At 35.1% G+C, this 19894-nt stretch overlaps 1 protein-coding gene and 1 long non-coding RNA gene across 2 annotated transcripts; one reads left to right on the forward strand and one right to left on the reverse strand.

Moving 5' to 3' along the window:
• Positions 1 to 272: 272 nt before the first annotated feature.
• LOC146734939 (uncharacterized) lies at positions 273 to 1092 on the reverse strand. Its single transcript, XR_014931289.1, has 2 exons — positions 937 to 1092; positions 273 to 446 (listed from the first exon to the last, which is right to left on the reverse strand). It is a non-coding gene; the product is annotated as an uncharacterized LOC146734939 (long non-coding RNA).
• Positions 1093 to 8460: 7368 nt separating this feature from the next.
• Positions 8461 to 16308, forward strand: LOC144360111 (uncharacterized). The gene is made up of 3 exons (XM_078013000.2): positions 8461 to 8821; positions 14098 to 14233; positions 15395 to 16308. Exons 1-3 carry the CDS (start codon positions 8461 to 8463, stop codon positions 16281 to 16283), a joined length of 1386 nt encoding a protein of 461 aa, XP_077869126.1. The 3' UTR covers positions 16284 to 16308.
• The last annotated feature ends 3586 nt before the right edge of the window (positions 16309 to 19894 follow it).

The following is a 19894-nucleotide window of genomic DNA, read 5'->3' on the forward strand; positions in this document are numbered from 1 at the left end:
TATGAACTTATTTTAATTTTATTTTTTATTACTTTTGTTATTAATGCCCTTTTATTTTATTATTTTACTTTGATTTTTTTTTTAATTCTGCCCTACCTACATCTGATCCGACGCCAATATAAGTCCCGTTCAAATCTCGCGTAAATAACAGCCAATCACAGCCCCCCTTTTATACAGGCTGTCGGTTGCTTACTTTTCAGTGTAGCGATACTCTACGGGCAATCTTTCTGTACATTATATTTTGCCCACTTGAATAAACCATTAATAGAAAATTGCTAGTATATTTTTATTTGCAAAAGAAATTCCTCAGCATTTTACAATTTTTGTCATTACATTGAATATTTTTTTCACTTCCAACAAATGTGTACACTTCCAGATACATCTTCGCCAGCCAAGGTTCGTTCATTCAGTCATCGCTTCAATTTTACATCACTGAGCATAATTATCTAGAATGGAAGCAAAAAAATAAGTAAATCGTAATGATTAGAACACTGTAAACAGCTATAGTAAACAATGCAAACTGATTTTAAATTGTATAACGGTCACCGGCCCATGGCATCGACGCAGAAAATTGGAGCAAACAAATATTTCCTGATCAATTGCGATGTGTTCCAAATAAAAAATATTTTATTCCAGTCCAAATCAGCTCAATTACTTTAATAAAGAGTTATTGCATAATGTACAAAATGATGATACAATTTGATGAATATTTACAGCTACGGCTTCAATACCGTAGACGATGTTGGCCCGATCTTCAACAAAACATCACCCGTCTCCAGGGCAGGCGACTGGAAAAAGACACTGGTGTTCGGTCGAAACGGTGGAAACAAAATCGTCACTCCCAGAATAACTATGCAAAATAACGATCTAAAGTCGAACCATTCGAGCCACAATATTAACATAAAAATGACTTTCGTTGCATAATGATAAACTTACCGTAAAGCCGTGTTATTCTCGGTCGCTAACGTCGGTATAATCCGCCATTTTATTTGAGTGTTTGCCACCCGACTCCGCCCGGTGACGTCATCATGTGCGCTATAGAAGGAGGTCTATGATTCGTTGACTAAAATCGTCGATAGTGGGTCTCGTTGAAATCTCATAGGCATCGGCTCAGATGTAGGTAGGGCGGAATTAAAAAAATCACAAAATCAAAATCAAAGTAAAATAATAAAATAAAATAAAATAAAAGGGCATTAATAACAAAAGTAATAAAAAATAAAATTAAAATAAGTTTATAGCCAAAATAATTAAAGCCCGTACACTACATCAGATTTTAATCAGATTGAACTCGGGTGTACAGACATGACCAGGGTTGTAATACAACTTGGGTGTGCAGACATGACCAGGGTTGTAACAAAACTCAGGTGTGCAGACATGACCAGGGTTGTAATACAACTCGGGTATGCAGACATGACCAGGGTTGTAATACAACTCGGGTATGCAGACATGACCAGGGTTGTAATACAACTCGGGTGTGCAGACATGACCAGGGTTGTAATACTACTTGGGTGTGCAGACATGACCAGGGTTGTAATACAACTTGGGTGTGCAGACATGACCAGGGTTCGAACAAAACTCAGGTGTGCAGACATGACCAGGGTTGTAATACAACTCAGGTGTGCAGACATGACCAGGGTTGTAATACAACTTGGGTGTGCAGACATGACCAGGGTTGTAATACAACTCGGGTGTACAGACATGACCAGGGATGTAATACAACTCGAGTGTGCAGACATGACCAGGGTTGTAATACAACTCGGGTGTACAGACATGACCAGGGTTGTAATACAACTCGGGTGTGCAGACATGACCAGGGTTGTAATACTACTTGGGTGTGCAGACATGATCAGGGTTGTAATACAACTTGGGTGTGCAGACATGACCAGGGTTCGAACAAAACTCAGGTGTGCAGACATGACCAGGGTTGTAATACAACTCAGGTGTGCAGACATGACCAGGGTTGTAATACAACTCGGGTGTGCAGACATGACCAGGGTTGTAATACAACTCGGGTGTGCGACCTGACCAGGGTTGTAATACAACTCGGGTGTGCGACCTGACCAGGGTTGTAATACAACTCGGGTGTGCAGACATGACCAGGGTTGTAAAGAACTCGGATATGCAGACATGACCAGGGTTGTAATACAACTCGGGTGTACAGACATGACCAGGGTTGTAATACAACTTGGGTGTGCAGACATGACCAGGGTTGTAATACAACTCAGGTGTGCAGACATGACCAGGGTTGTAATACAACTCGGGTGTGCGACCTGACCAGGGTTGTAATACAACTCGGGTGTGCGACCTGACCAGGGTTGTAATACAACTCGGGTGTGCAGACATGACCAGGGTTGTAAAGAACTCGGATATGCAGACATGACCAGGGTTGTAATACAACTCGGGTGTGCAGACATGACCAGGGTTGTAATACAACTTGGGTGTGCAGACATGACCAGGGTTGTAATACAACTCGGGTGTGCAGACATGACCAGGGTTGTAATACAACTCGGATGTGCAGACATGACCAGGGATGTAATACAACTTGGGTGTGCAGACATGACCAGGGTTGTAACAAAACTCAGGTGTGCAGACATGACCAGGGTTGTAATACAACTCGGGTATGCAGACATGACCAGGGTTGTAATACAACTCGGGTGTGCAGACATGACCAGGGTTGTAATACTACTTGGGTGTGCAGACATGACCAGGGTTGTAATACAACTTGGGTGTGCAGACATGACCAGGGTTCGAACAAAACTCAGGTGTGCAGACATGACCAGGGTTGTAATACAACTCAGGTGTGCAGACATGACCAGGGTTGTAATACAACTCGGGTGTGCAGACATGACCAGGGTTGTAATACAACTCGGGTGTACAGACATGACCAGGGATGTAATACAACTCGAGTGTGCAGACATGACCAGGGTTGTAATACAACTCGGGTGTACAGACATGACCAGGGTTGTAATACAACTCGGGTGTGCAGACATGACCAGGGTTGTAATACTACTTGGGTGTGCAGACATGACCAGGGTTGTAATACAACTTGGGTGTGCAGACATGACCAGGGTTCGAACAAAACTCAGGTGTGCAGACATGACCAGGGTTGTAATACAACTCAGGTGTGCAGACATGACCAGGGTTGTAATACAACTCGGGTGTGGAGACATGACCAGGGTTGTAATACAACTCGGGTGTGCGACCTGACCAGGGTTGTAATACAACTCGGGTGTGCGACCTGACCAGGGTTGTAATACAACTCGGGTGTGCAGACATGACCAGGGTTGTAATACAACTCGGATATGCAGACATGACCAGGGTTGTATTACAACTCGGCTGTACAGACATGACCAGGGTTGTAATACAACTTGGGTGTGCAGACATGACCAGGGTTGTAATACAACTCGGGTGTGCAGACATGACCAGGGTTGTAATACTACTTGGGTGTGCAGACATGACCAGGGTTGTAATACAACTTGGGTGTGCAGACATGACCAGGGTTCGAACAAAACTCAGGTGTGCAGACATGACCAGGGTTGTAATACAACTCAGGTGTGCAGACATGACCAGGGTTGTAATACAACTCGGGTGTGGAGACATGACCAGGGTTGTAATACAACTCGGGTGTGCGACCTGACCAGGGTTGTAATACAACTCGGGTGTGCAACCTGACCAGGGTTGTAATACAACTCGGGTGTGCAGACATGACCAGGGTTGTAATACAACTCGGATATGCAGACATGACCAGGGTTGTATTACAACTCGGCTGTACAGACATGACCAGGGTTGTAATACAACTTGGGTGTGCAGACATGACCAGGGTTGTAATACAACTCGGGTGTGCAGACATGACCAGGGTTGTAATACAACTCGGATGTGCAGACATGACCAGGGATGTAATACAACTTGGGTGTGCAGACATGACCAGGGTTGTAACAAAACTCAGGTGTGCAGACATGACCAGGGTTGTAATACAACTTGGGTGTGCAGACATGACCAGGGTTGTAATACTACTTGGGTGTGCAGACATGACCAGGGTTGTAATACAACTCGGGTGTGCAGACATGACCAGGGTTGTAATACAACTCGGATGTGCAGACATGACCAGGGATGTAATACAACTTGGGTGTGCAGACATGACCAGGGTTGTAACAAAACTCAGGTGTGCAGACATGACCAGGGTTGTAATACAACTTGGGTGTGCAGACATGACCAGGGTTGTAATACAACTCGGGTGTGCAGACATGACCAGGGTTGTTAAAAAACTCAGGTGTGCAGACATGACCAGGGTTGTAATACAACTCGGGTATGCAGACATGACCAGGGTTGTAATACAACTCGGGTGTGCAGACATGACCAGGGTTGTAATACTACTTGGGTGTGCAGACATGACCAGGGTTGTAATACAACTTGGGTGTGCAGACATGACCAGGGTTCGAACAAAACTCAGGTGTGCAGACATGACCAGGGTTGTAATACAACTCGGGTGTGCAGATATGACCAGGGTTGTAACAAAACTCAGGTACGCAGACCTGACCAGGGTTGGAACAAAACTCAAGTGTGCAGATATGATTAGGGTTGGAACAGATATCATGTGCCATATTGAATTCAGAGATAATTCTACACATGACAATAGTTCACCCAAAATGCCATATTGGATTCAGAGATAATTCTACACATGACAATAGTTCACCCAAAGTGCCATATTGAATTCAGAGATAATTCTACACATGACAATAGTTCACCCAAAGTGCCATATTGGATTCAGAGATAATTCTACACATGACAATAGTTCACCCAAAGTGCCATATTGGATTCATAGATAATTCTACACACGACAATAGTTCACCCAAAGTGCCATATTGAATTCAGAGATAATTCGACACATGACGATAGTTCACCCGAAGTGCCATATTGAATTCAAAGATAATTCTACACATGACAATAGTTCATCCAAAGTGCCATATTGAATTCAGAGATAATTCTACACATGACGATAGTTCACCCAAAGTGCCATATTGGATTCAGAGATAATTCTACACATGACGATAGTTCACCCAAAGTGCCATATTGGATTTAGAGATAATTCTACACATGACAATAGTTCACCCAAAGTGCCATATTGGATTCATAGATAATTCTACACATGACAATAGTTCACCCAAAGTGCCATATTGAATTCAGAGATAATTCTACACATGACAATAGTTCACCTGAAGTGCCATATTGGATTCAGAGATAATTCTACACATGACAATAGTTCACCCAAAGTGCCATATTGGATTCAGAGATAATTCTACACATGACAATAGTTCACCCAAAATGCCATATTGGATTCATAGATAATTCTACACATGACAATAGTTCACTCAAAGTGTCATATTGAATTCAGAGATAATTCTACACATGACAATAGTTCACCCAAAGTGCCATATTAGATTCAGAGATAATTCTACACATGACAATAGTTCACCCAAAGTGCCATATTGGATTCAGAGATAATTCAACACATGACAATAGTTCACCCAAAGTGCCATATTGGATTCATAGATAATTCTACACATGACAATAGTTCACCCAAAGTGCCATATTGAATTCAGAGATAATTCTACACATGACGATAGTTCACCCGAAGTGCCATATTGAATTCAAAGATAATTCTACACATGACAATAGTTCACCCAAAGTGCCATATTGGATTCAGAGATAATTCTACACATGACGATAGTTCACCCGAAGTGCCATATTGAATTCAGAGATAATTCTACACATGACGATAGTTCACCCGAAGTGCCATATTGAATTCAAAGATAATTCTACACATGACAATAGTTCACCCAAAGTGCCATATTGGATTCAGAGATAATTCTACACATAACGATAGTTCACCCGAAGTGCCATATTGAATTCAGAGATAATTCTACACATGATGATAGTTCACCCGAAGTGCCATATTGAATTCAAAGATAATTCTATACATAACAATAGTTCATCCAAAGTGCCATATTGAATTCAGAGATAATTCTACACATGACAATAGTTCATCCAAAGTGCCATATTGAATTCAGAGACAATTCTACACATGACGATAGTTCACCCAAAGTGCCATATTGAATTCAGAGATAATTCTACACATGACAATAGCTCACCCAAAATGCCATATTGGATTCAGAGATAATTCTACACATGACAATAGTTCACCCAAAGTGCCATATTGGATTCTTAGATAATTCTACACATGACAATAGTTCACCCAAAGTGCCATATTGAATTTAGAGATAATTCTACACATGACAGTAGTTCATCCAAAGTGCCATATTGCGATAATTCTACACATGATGATAGTTCACCCAAAGTGCCATATTGGATTCAGAGATAATTCTACACATGACAATAGTTCACCCAAAATGCCATATTGGATTTAGAGATTATTCTACACATGACAATAGTTCACCCGAAGTGCCATATTGGATTCAGAGATAATTCTACACATGACAATAGTTCACCCGAAGTGCCATATTGGATTTAGAGATTATTCTACACATGACAATAGTTCACCCGAAGTGCCATATTGGATTCAGAGATAATTCTACACATGACAATAGTTCACCCAAAGTGCCATATTGAATTTAGAGATAATTCTACACATGACAGTAGTTCATCCAAAGTGCCATATTGCGATAATTCTACACATGATGATAGTTCACCCAAAGTGCCATATTGGATTCAGAGATAATTCTACCCATGACAATAGTTCACCCAAAATGCCATATTGGATTTAGAGATTATTCTACACATGACAATAGTTCACCCGAAGTGCCATATTGGATTCAGAGATAATTCTACACATGACAATAGTTCACCCGAAGTGCCATATTGGATTTAGAGATTATTCTACACATGACAATAGTTCACCCGAAGTGCCATATTGGATTCAGAGATAATTCTACACATGACAATAGTTCACCTGAAGTGCCATATTGGATTCAGGGATAATTCTACACATAACAATAGTTCACCCGAAGTGCCATATTGAATTCAGAGATAATTCTACACATGACAATAGTTCACCCAAAGTGCCATATTGGATTCAGAGATAATTCTACACATGACGATAGTTCACCCAAAGTGCCATATTGGATTCAGAGATAATTCTACACATGACAATAGTTCACCCAAAGTGCCATATTGGATTTAGAGATAATTCTACACATGACAATAGTTCACCCAAAGTGCCATATTCGATTCAGAGATAATTCTACACATGACAATAGTTCACCCAAAGTGCCATATTCGATTCAGAGATAATTCTACACATGACAATAGTTCACCCAAAGTGCCATATTGGATTCAGAGATAATTCTACACATGACAGTAGTTCACCCAAAGTGCCATATTGGATTCAGAGATAATTCTACACATGACAATAGTTCACCCGAAGTGCCATATTGAATTCAGAGATTATTCTACACATGACAATAGTTCCCCCGAAGTGCCATATTGGATTCAGAGATAATTCTACACATGACAATAGTTCACCTGAAGTGCCATATTGGATTCAGAGATAATTCTACACATAACAATAGTTCACCCGAAGTGCCATATTGAATTCAGAGATAATTCTACACATGACAATAGTTCACCCAAAGTGCCATATTGGATTCAGAGATAATTCTACACATGACGATAGTTCACCCAAAGTGCCATATTGGATTCAGAGATAATTCTACACATGACAATAGTTCACCCAAAGTGCCATATTGGATTTAGAGATAATTCTACACATGACAATAGTTCACCCAAAGTGCCATATTCGATTCAGAGATAATTCTACACATGACAATAGTTCACCCAAAGTGCCATATTCGATTCAGAGATAATTCTACACATGACAGTAGTTCACCCAAAGTGCCATATTGGATTCAGAGATAATTCTACACATGACAATAGTTCACCTGAAGTGCCATATTGAATTCAGAGATAATTCTACACATGACAATAGTTCACCCAAAGTGCAATATTGAATTCAGAGATAATTCTACACATGACAGTAGTTCACCCAAAGTGCCATATTGGATTCAGAGATAATTCTACAGAAATCTGAAATGAATTAAACTGCTATACAAATGCTTTCATATCTGCATAGCATAAACAATATAAGATGAAAACAACATGTCAACTTTAAAATTGTAATTTATACAAAACATTAAAAGTTTAATTTATCAATAGCTTTCCTATACTTTGTGAATGCATACAATACAATGTACCTATTAAAGAGGAATCAATCAATCAAGATAATAATAATTATTTGTGGCACTAATTGTTGGAAATGTGACAATCAAAGTCTGTGTTGTTCTGTCAACCACTGATAAAGGTTCAAGTTAATATCCACATGAGTTCACTCCAAAATTCTAACAATCTGATGAGATAGCATACACCTGTTTCTGACTATAAGTTGTCATGACAACACACAGTGACTTGAATCACAAGAATAATTCACTACAAACATATTTTTGTCTTTCAGAGATTCAGACTCCGGGGGATATTGAAATCACGGCCGGTCAGGATAAAGAATTATATTGCTTAGTAGCAGAGCCATACCAAGGAGATATTGTTGCTTGGCAACAAGATGGGGAAAATATTTTGATGAATAGTGGCCAAGATATGGACAATGACGGCAGAGATGATATTATTATTTATAATAATAATACTCTACAAATTATTGATGGGTCAGATAAAGATATTGGAGTATATACATGTGCTGTTGCAGTGAATATAGACAACCAACTATACAATATTACTGCAAATATAAGAGTTACTTGTAAGTTATATTTTCAAATAGGTGTCTTTGAATTGATTTCTTGTCAATATATTCAAGTTTTATTTCCACAAAGCACAACATGTAATTCCTCCCCACCCACCGACTTGATTACATTCCTGTTGACAGTGTCCCACGTAATTAATGAAACATGGGTGTATCATTAAAAAGAATGAGTCTTATTAAACAAAAGACTTAAGTAGAGTTCTAATCAGTTTGATCAAACTCACTACAAAATATATATTTCTTAGTGTTATTGGTTTGATCTTCTCTGTAAATATTAAATGTTTTATTTATATTTCACAGTAGATTCTCATCTTTACTGAAACTCTAACTCACTGAAATATCAAATTTACAATGTATTGTGTTCTTACTGGATGTCAATACTTGCAACATCTTCATTAATGTTTGATCAATTGCATACTAGATATTCATATTGTAGCTCAGTTTGGATGCCAGAATACAATCAAATTATTTAAACTTTGTGATAACACCTTTCTGTTAATATAGACCAGTCTGTTTCTTCTAAGCATTTAGTGCAAACAGCAGAGCTTGTAATACAATCCATCAAATGTGCACTTGAGTTAACTTAAGGTAGCGGGACTATTATTTGCATACTTGTTTTCATCTTCTAATTGTGACTAAATGACTACAAATAGACCCGGGAAAGTATATATTTTTAGAATCGCCAGACTTCAAGCTTTTCACAAGTGTATTTTGCATGCCCGTATCTGCATTCTACGACGCGTTACTCAATCAAAGGTGAAAAATTACTTTTTCTGTAAGAAAAATAATTACGCATTTATGCTGGCGGTAAGAAGTATTTTTTTCACTTTTCCTAGTTGTTCAATAGTCCGGTAAATTGAATGTGTCTGGTCAGTTTTATTCAAGCAACGCGTTTTAAAAAATAGTGTGCTGAATTTCAATTACTGTTTTAGTCGCATTGCCCCCAACTCAAACCACAACTCGTTGGTAAATAATCGATGAAATAGTTTGTCTGGACACATTCAAGTTCCTCTCATTGTCACCTTAAAGCTGTGAAAATTTGGTGTTAATCCGACGACAATAAGTATACGTTATTTTTTGTTAAAGACCTTGTATTTTGAAAAACATAAACTCCTAGAAAACGTCCATGAAGTAACAGCAAAGATTTTCAAGCTTGTTTATCGGCACAATCAATTTGTTTTCCCATCAAGGTCTGTTTTAACATATGTAGGGACATCCAAATGTGTAAGGCTATTGGAAACAAAAAAAATAAAGGAATGGGATAGCTATATTTGGATAAATTCGGCATATGAAAACACCAAAATTTATGATTTTTGTCAGTGGCTGTGTGACCTTGTGTCTGACACATTCATATGCAAATGACTAATCTGTGAAACAAACAGGGGCGGAGACAAACCACTCAAATGTTTGGAAACACTCATTGTGTGTCAGATAGCTACTGATAACACATCCTAACATTGCTTTGTCTTGAGTTTATCTTTGAAACTTATAGGCACACAGATTAAACCTGTGTTATTGATTTTGGAAAACACTACTGAGGCTGCCTTGCTTTCCTTCAGAAAATCTACATTTTAACCAACTTACATGACATTCTATGTTATGTTGACTTTATCATATGAAAGTTTATAGTGCATTTCATCAATTAATAAATAAATGTGAAAATCGTAATTTTCAACACAAATAATAGTCTCGCTACCTTAAGTAGGTAATCTGAATTAGACAATGTACTTATCAGCAAGTTCAAATCTTGCCCTCAAGCTGTTACACGTTTATTTCACTTTTAATGTCAACTGATTGCAATCGGTTCAACAAATATTCGCACACTGTATAATGCATAAAATGGAATTCATATTTTTATTCATAGATTGCTTGAATCCAAGCCATTAACTGGCATACATTACACTGTTCATAGCACTCAGTATTGTCATCAATCATACACAGAGCGTCAATGATTTATAAAATTAGATTATGTGTGATCTTGCGCGAATTAAAAAAAGTAACACAAATTTCAAGGTGACCACAATATCTACATTTTTAGGAATTTGAATGCAAAAAATCAGTGACTCTGTGACAGAATTGATTATTGTTCATCTCAGATCATTTTCTTAGTTTCCTTGCTTATTTGCAAGTTTAATATATGCGTGTATTTTGCATTTTTGAATGCATGCAGCGATAATTAGCCATCTCATTCTGTAACTGTGTTGGTTAGATATACATTCAAATTGATGTACATGGAATGGGATTGCTCTCTTACGCTAGCAATGTGCATCACATATAATCTTATATAGTTATATGAGTGCTACATTAACCCTTACATTACAATATAATGTCATCATTAACTGTTTATAGATGGGGATAATGTTGGTTTAAGCTTAAAACATCTTTTTTATTGTCTCTTGAATTTACGTTCATAACTTTTTGTTTTTCACTTGATACACACCGATATTATAGTTATGTTTATAGCATCATTATCTGGTGGACATTTCGATTTTAAAATGTATGGATAGATATATTGCTGAATATCTTGTTGTAATGATGACAGAGCTTAGATAGGAGCTTAGTCTAATGTTAAAAGATGGTGTTTATGGTGTCTCACATGCATGAAATACCATTTCTATTTAAACAAATATGCTAACATGCTTCCCATAGCAACGAATACAAAAATGAGATGTAAATTACTAAGGTTTCGCTAGGTAATTTCTGCAGTTGAGTCAAAAGATATATACATGTACAAGGTGGCATTTAATTTGTTGAAAAAAAAAACTGTCAACAAACAAGCAGCTCTCTGATTGGTCTAATAAGGTTGGGTAGCCAATCAGGAACAATTTTGCAAGTAGCTTTGCATTGAGCAATATTTCAAAGAGTCAGAGTCAGTATTTTGTGCACATCACATTCTGGTCATCCTTGTCATTGAGAGCACACATTGGGTTCTGGAAAAATGAAAGTTTATCAAAACAATATATTTTTGTCACATGTTCCTACCTTTTTTTCTGGATCAATGTAACTGTCTCAAATCTTTACCTTTAAGCCTACCGGTACATGTAATTCTATTGACTTTATATCATTTCAAAATGTTAGGTACTGGGTAGTTATATACCAGTACTAGTGTATATACTAAGTATAATAAATTATTGACAGGGGCTATGTCATTTACAATTGTCTTGTGACCTTTTTCCAGCCATGATGCAATACATAAAACAGAATTACTTATTAATTACACTACCTCAGGGTTATAATATAAAGATGTAACTTGTAATGCATTTTTTTAATGGATTTGTTTTATTTTTCGTTTTTCAAGAACTGTATGGTAATCTTGGCCTAATTTATCTTTAAGTTATTTTTAAAAACTAAAATATTCTGGATAAGTAAAAATATTATTTTAGTAATAAATTGATATTCATTGTATTGACCTTCTGGGAATGACAGTCCGTGGTACATTTGAATAGTAATTTGTAAATTCACAATCTTAGTGTTAATATACTTTTTTACTCCCCTGTGTGTATGTGTGGGTGAGAATGTGTGATTTAATTATAATGTTCCCTTTGAGAGTGAGATATCTCATGGAACTATTCATCTGACTTCAGTGATCTTTGATGCATGAGTGCTTTAGGATAATAGACAGATCTGATTAGTCTTTGGTTCAAATCTGTGCATAATATTTCCTGGATTTGCATAGTTATTAGCTCATTTTAAAATTTGTTTTAACTTATTTCAACTTATTCTTTGTAGTATTTACCTATGATACTAATACATGTATGAGACGTGTTCAATGAATGAATGAATGTACAATGTAGACATTAGATGGTTTTAATGTAATCTAAGTCACCTTCAAGCTACCTAAACTGATTAAGTCATGCTTGGATTGTTCTGTTCTGCAAGAATCAGTTATAGACTTTATTTGGAGTCTTTACACACCAAGAGATGCTACTGTAAAACCATTTATTTTAACTGGAATTTAATTTCACTATTTTGACGATTTCAGTAACTACACAGAGTTTTAGGTTTATGATCTTGGCAAGAAAACAATGGGTTCTATTGTTATTTATATGTTAGATAGATTTAATTTGGCAGATATTACTTCTAAACAAAGATAGAGGAATTAAAAACCAACATATAACTAATGCTTTTACATTATTGTACGTTGTGTCGTCACAGGACAAGCGCTGTTCCAGCACAGACCTGTGTCATATGACGCCTTACTAGCTGATTTTGGCTAAAATAGCGCTCCACCGCCTCTTTACACTAGTGTTTATACACGGAACTTGCTAATTTTTGTTTTCCAATTTAAGTTGCTTTTTAATCGCGTATTGTAGTGAAATATTGTTTAGTGGGTGAAATGTTAATGTCATAAATAATTCAATCTTGTAAATAACAGAAACTAAAACATGATAACGATAATTAAATTTGTGTTTGAAGTTCGAAAGTACTTGTCAACGAGTTCAAAAATAGAACGTCATTGAACGCGATAAAATCACGAGTAGAACTCCTTCCCAACCAGACACTAGCAGCGTAAACTTATTGCAAATTTGCGCAATTTGGGCCCAGTTTGTTCTTACAAATTTTCTAAGTCTCATTTATTATTATTTAGTAAACAGGTCTCTGAAACGATTTAATATATCCATAAAATACGTGACAATCGACGATTGACTTCGAAACATTCGAAATTTCGAACAAACTTTCGGCACACCTTGCGCGATATGCGTCAGATCAACCTGCAGTGTCAACGCAGTATTGTATGCTAATTATATAAATTTTATAATAGTAAATAGAAATTTGTACAGTTTTAATATTAATGCATTGATGTTTATCTTCATTTGCATAATTGATTCATTTTTTCTTAATGGACTAATCACATTTTGTGCAGGGTGTAACCACATCTCTAATTAACTAAGCCGTGACCTTAGATTAACTGCAAAATTCATTTACAAATATTTTGAGATGATGTTTCTCTCTCAGATACAATCTATAAAGCACTTTTCCAGATTGGAAGTGTGACCACCCACTATGGCCATTCCCTCATCATTTAGATCATTAAATATTTCACATAATAGTCCCAAGACCAAGAAATCTAAACAAATGATGTCACATTGTGATGGTTTATACATATTTAATTTCTTTGGCATTACAATTTATGCAAAATTACTTGATCCAGAGGTAACAATATATTTATAAATTATACTTATTATAAAAATATATGCGACGTATATGTTTTGGATTTATGACTGTTTGAAAATGTGCTCAGCTCAGATTATATGTATATTTGATTTTTACAGATAAACCAACATTGATACGTCCTGATAATAGACACCATGGTACTGCAGCTATTCCTGTTGCTGCTAGTGCATCTGCAATCAGTCTTGTAGTTGTTCTCTTGGCAATTGTGGCCTGGTATTTTTTAGTCCGAAAACAGTAAGTACAGCATTTGCTTTTTCACCCTTTCCATATTGCATGATTCATTATCAACTTGAGTAAATATATTCATGATACTGTGAAAGATATTGAAAACTAAAGAATATTAACAATTATACTAACAATCTTCTCTTATATTCTACAGAATTGAATAGAATTATAGAAATTTCAACATCATTTTACCAATACATTGTAGAAATGCAGTATAATACAAATTTTATGTGGAAAAATATTATCTACAGAATTCAATAGATTATATATAATTTATACAAATTTTCTATAGTTTCTCCAGATAATTTCTATAATTTTCAATAGTTGTCTATAGAATTTATGTTATATAGAGTTTTTAAGAGAGTTCTAATGATTTCCAATAGTTTTAATCCCTGTTCTATACAGTCTCTATAAAAATTCTGTAGATTTTTTATTGAATTTCTATTTATTTTTATAATGGAAAAGTTGTTGTGAGGACATTCTTATAAAGCTTAACAGATTTATTCCATAACATTCAAATGAAAAATGAATAGAAAAGGTCTCAAAACCTTCATCGAAATGTATACAATTTCAAATTGTATTCAAATTCTATTTAATTTCTAAAAAAATCAACAGAAAACTCTATTTAACTCTATAGAAATTCTATAGAACAAACTTTGTTAAACTCTATAGAAATTCTATAGAACAAACTCTGTTAAACTCTATAGAAATTCTATAGAACAAACTCTGTTAAACTCTATAGAAATTCTATAGAAAAAACTTTGTTAAACTCTATAGAAATTCTATAGAACAAACTCTGTTAAACTCTATAGAAATTCTATAGAACAAACTCTGTTAAACTCTAGAAATTCTATAGAACAAACTTGTTAAACTCTATAGAAATTCTATAGAACAAACTCTGTTAAACTCTATAGAAATTCTATAGAAAAAACTTTGTTAAACTCTATAAAAATTCTATAGAACAAACTCTGTTAAACTCTATAGAAATGCTATAGAACAAACTATGTTAAACTCTACAGAAAATCTATAGAACAAACGATCAAAACTGTCTTGACAATCTTTAGAATTACTATTTTGGGCAAATGATTTTTTTGGTACTAGTGATTTAGTGAACTCTATAAAAATACATGTTCACGTCAATAATCATTGTTTTGTTTTGATACTTTATAGATTGTTACATGATGTAAATGTGAAAAGAAACCGTCATCAACATCGCCATAGCAGTCATCGTCATAGTAATCGGCGTAGTCATCAAGGAAGTGTTCATGGGAGCAGCGTACATGGTGATGATAGTGGACAGGGAAGCATGAAATCCCCATGTAGCATAGAAACAAATGACAATATAGGTCAAGGTTCATGTGACATAGAATTAGCCAATGAAAACAGTAACGGACTTCCTGCCAGTCCATGTACAGTTTATACATCAGCAAAAGTGCATCCATCTTTGGAAATTGCCAGTGATGAAGATTCGCCTAACCCTTCTCGGCATAGCAGTGTGAGCAGAAAAAGTTATCCCGCCGGTGCATGTGGGGGAGCTTCACCACCAATTGAGAGGCATGACTTTAGTCCTCATAGTTCACCAATACAACCTCGTCATTATTATGTAGATTGCATTGAAGGATCTCCAAGAACGAATAGATATTCTATGAAAAACGCTCCAAATGATATTAATTTTTCCAACATGTCTCCTCGAACAAAGCGACCTAGACGGACTCATTCTGTTAAAACTCGTCCATCTAGCTTCATAGAAGCAAAACCTCATAGACATTCTATGAAAGGCTATCCAAAAGAGGCATTTTCAGATGAATCACCACGGATACGGAGAAAACGAAGTAGCAGGAGGAATCGTAGGACACCCAGCAATGCTAGTGAACGAAGAAGTCGGCCAACAAGTTTAGTTGAACAGTGTAGCTGTCAGGAGTATTGCCAGGAGTGTTACATTCAACAAAAGCTACACTACCATCATCACCATAGACACAAAGAAGAGTATGTGAACCCACCAGTTCCTCCAGAACTACAGCCACTTGCCACAGCAGATATCAACGTAGAAACAGTATGATCATTTGTCATTGCCATGGCAATTATGGTGGAGAGTATAAAATAAAAGAAACATTCTGTATTGGGTAACAGTTAAATATTTTTATATTTTATATGTCACAACTTGTCATCACTTGTCACTATGTCATCACTTCATCTTCTATTCAGTTTTTATGTGGATTACTGTAAAGCACCAAGTATTTTGAATATCTACAATTTGTAATTTAATAGTGACATTAATGATTTCTGTAATATGGCAAAATTGAGTGAGAAAAACTCCATACCAATGTTAAGTATATAACTGAGAAAAGGGGATTAAACAATAGCTGTACATTTTTTAGTCATATTTAAATTTGTTATAAATATTATAATTGTATTTTATAATATTATCTATTATTTTACTGTTATTATTTCTGTAAGTTGCAGAGTGCCATAGTGTTATGGTGTTGCATAGCAACTTATTAGAAAACTTCATTTCCAAATAAATAATAAAAAGTATGATATTTGCATTGGCGATGGCAAGCTTGTTTCAAATAAAAGTTGCCCACTAAATGTTTAAATCAGGAAGATGTGTAATATTAATGTTATTACTTGGATACATCACAGTATACACTCAGACGGCTCATGGCTGCAATCAACCTTCGTACTTTGCTACATGTCTGTCAGTAATCCCACTGTTTTGTATGTATACTTTGCCGTATCCAAGTAATTTCCTCATAGCAGTGGAAATCAATTTTCAAAGATTTTCACCTATGTTCTATTTGTATTGTTAACAGTTGATTTATGTATTCATAGGTTAAATGCCCATCAAGTAATTAACCAAGAAAGTAAAAATGCGCAAGAAAAACAGTTGAGTTTTAATACCATCACTATGTGCTTACAAACATGGCATTTTTTTTTTTTTTAAATAGAAGCTGTTAAAGTATGAGTGATGTGCGATTCGAGAACAGGAAAACAGGGTAGTGTCCTTTTAATTGACATGTTTTTTTATTTATTTATTTATTTATTTATTTATTTATTTATTTATTTATTTATTTATTTATTTATTTATTTATTTATTTATTTATTTATTTATTTATTTATTTATTTTGTGTTTTATTTGTTTGTTTATTTGTTTACTTATTTTATTTATTTATTTACAACCATACACACACGTTATCTCTATTGTTGCATCACTATGTAATGCTTTCAGTATTCTTTTTAATCTTAGTGACATTAGACATCATAAGAATTCTACTTGGTATAAAATTCAATATTTTCAGGGTTCAAGAATTACAGATAAAAACTGATTTTAAAACAATGTAAATATAAATATTTTAATGCATCTTTTGTGGGTTATTGCAATAATATAAGATATTTTTCCACTCAGAACTTATGTGTAAACGTTGTTTACATGATTTGTACCTAAATACCACCTAATACTTTCCACCTATTTCCAAAAAAACATGAATTTGTCTGTCTGTCTGTCTGCCTTTCTGTTTCTCTGTGTACTTACACTCACTTGAATATGTCAGTATATACAATAATCTTATATGTGTTAGAATTGGTGTAACATGAATATACATTTTTGATAAAAAAAATGTTATGATCCACTAGCTAGCTTAAAAGGGTTATTTTACTCTTCTTCTCCAAATTCACTGTCTTCATTATGGTTAATGGAAGTCATTTCATTTATTTAAAAATATTTTATGTGTGACAATAACTGTACATTTTGGTAATTATTTTTGGAGGAGACTCTGTGACCTCATTAGTATGATTATATATACAACTATTATTATTGCTACAAATTGGACATGAACATAGGAATGTGTGCCGTCCTTAGCTACTGGAACCATTTCTATAGACTATAGCAATAGTATAAATCATGGTTTTGTCCAATGACTGCAAGTCCAGCAACCATCTCAAACCAATCTTAAATAATAACCACATAACTACGGTAATATAGCTAAGCTTGGAACCTGACTACTTTCAGGTGTGTATTTCATACAGAAGGTAGTACTACTTTCAGGTGTGTATTTCATACAGAAGGTAGTACTACTTTCAGGTGTGTATTTCATACAGAAGGTAGTACTACTTTCAGGTGTGTATTTCATACAGAAGGTAGTACTACTTTCAGGTGTGTATTTCATACAGAAGGTAGTACTACTTTCAGGTGTGTATTTCATACAGAAGGTAGTACTACTTTCAGGTGTGTATTTCATACAGAAGGTAGTACTACTTTCAGGTGTGTATTTCATACAGAAGGTAGTACTACTTTCAGGCGTGTATTTCATACAGAAGGTAGTACATGGCTTAACAGTAAATTGTGTATTGCATGTTGTTGGCCCATAGCAACCATGACCATGCCCATAGCAACCATGACCATGCCCATAACTGCCAGTTCAGCATCCAATATTTTCTTAAATGTTGAGAAATATGATGCATACTTGCATGGAACATTCATTTTCTCCATTTTTGATGTGTCGATAGCAACCAGACCAGTTCTTACATATACATATGTTTGTATTAAAAATCTTGAGTTGTGTTAAAATCGTTCTCCAATAGAACAAGCTGCATATTTCAGCCACTGACTTTTACCAATTAAATCTCATACTGTATTCCACATTTTGTTTCTATTTGTTTGAATATTTATTATCGGAGATAGTCCGTCCAGTGTGGAGTTTTACTAGTCTACTGTTGTTCACTTTACAATTTTTTAATATATAAAAATCTATTTTTCCTTATGGAAATAAATATCAAACCAATTTTAGGGATTTTTTCTCAAAGATAGCTATGGGGTTTCGTTCCAATTCATTTGTTTAATTAGTTTCATGGATTTATTCAATATCTGACATATTCTTCAAATCTCTTCAAACAATAGATTTAAAGGGATAATTCTGGATCAAAATGTCATTGCTTGAATTTACTGATGTTTGATTCTCCCCTATATGCTGATATATATTAAAATCATGAAAACACAAATGCAAACACATACCGAACATTCATAGCAATCAAATACTTGTAGAACTTAAAGCTGCAATATTCTAATTTGGATTGTACAGTTCTAGGGTAGAATTTGAATTTGAGTATGGTTAAAATCTTATCTTTATGGCACTATTGAATATACCGCACCAATATGACACCTGACAATATTATGAATAATGTAATGTTATATGTACAGTATTTGAGATATTGAGTGCTATTATTTGTACAGGACACCTTCTTTTACTTTATTTCACTTTCTAACTTTATAAACATTCAAAATGTTTTTGGACTGGTGTAATTAATATGCATGTATATATGTTTATGTTGGAGTGAGAAAATGTTTACTCTCAGGTGCAACAAAGGCATTCTCTTCATCTTTATAAATATTTATAAATTTTGCAATTTAAATTGAAATAGGTGATTCAACTGCATTGGAATATGTATAAAGATGAAGCAATGCCTTTGTTGTGCCAAGAGTAAACAAAGATGAAGGAATGCCTTTGTTGTGCCAAGAGTACAACAAAACATAGAAAATGAATGAATCTACATTTTGTCTATAATAATTGGATAATGTTGAACATATCTATTACATTATATTAATGTATGATATTATGGTTTGACATGTTAGATTTCATTTCATGATTTTACAATTTGTAACCAGCATTGACA

This window comes from Saccoglossus kowalevskii, chromosome 13 (genome assembly GCF_978046115.1).
Source record: "Saccoglossus kowalevskii chromosome 13, keSacKowa6.1, whole genome shotgun sequence".
NCBI classification, from domain to species: domain Eukaryota; kingdom Metazoa; phylum Hemichordata; class Enteropneusta; family Harrimaniidae; genus Saccoglossus; species Saccoglossus kowalevskii.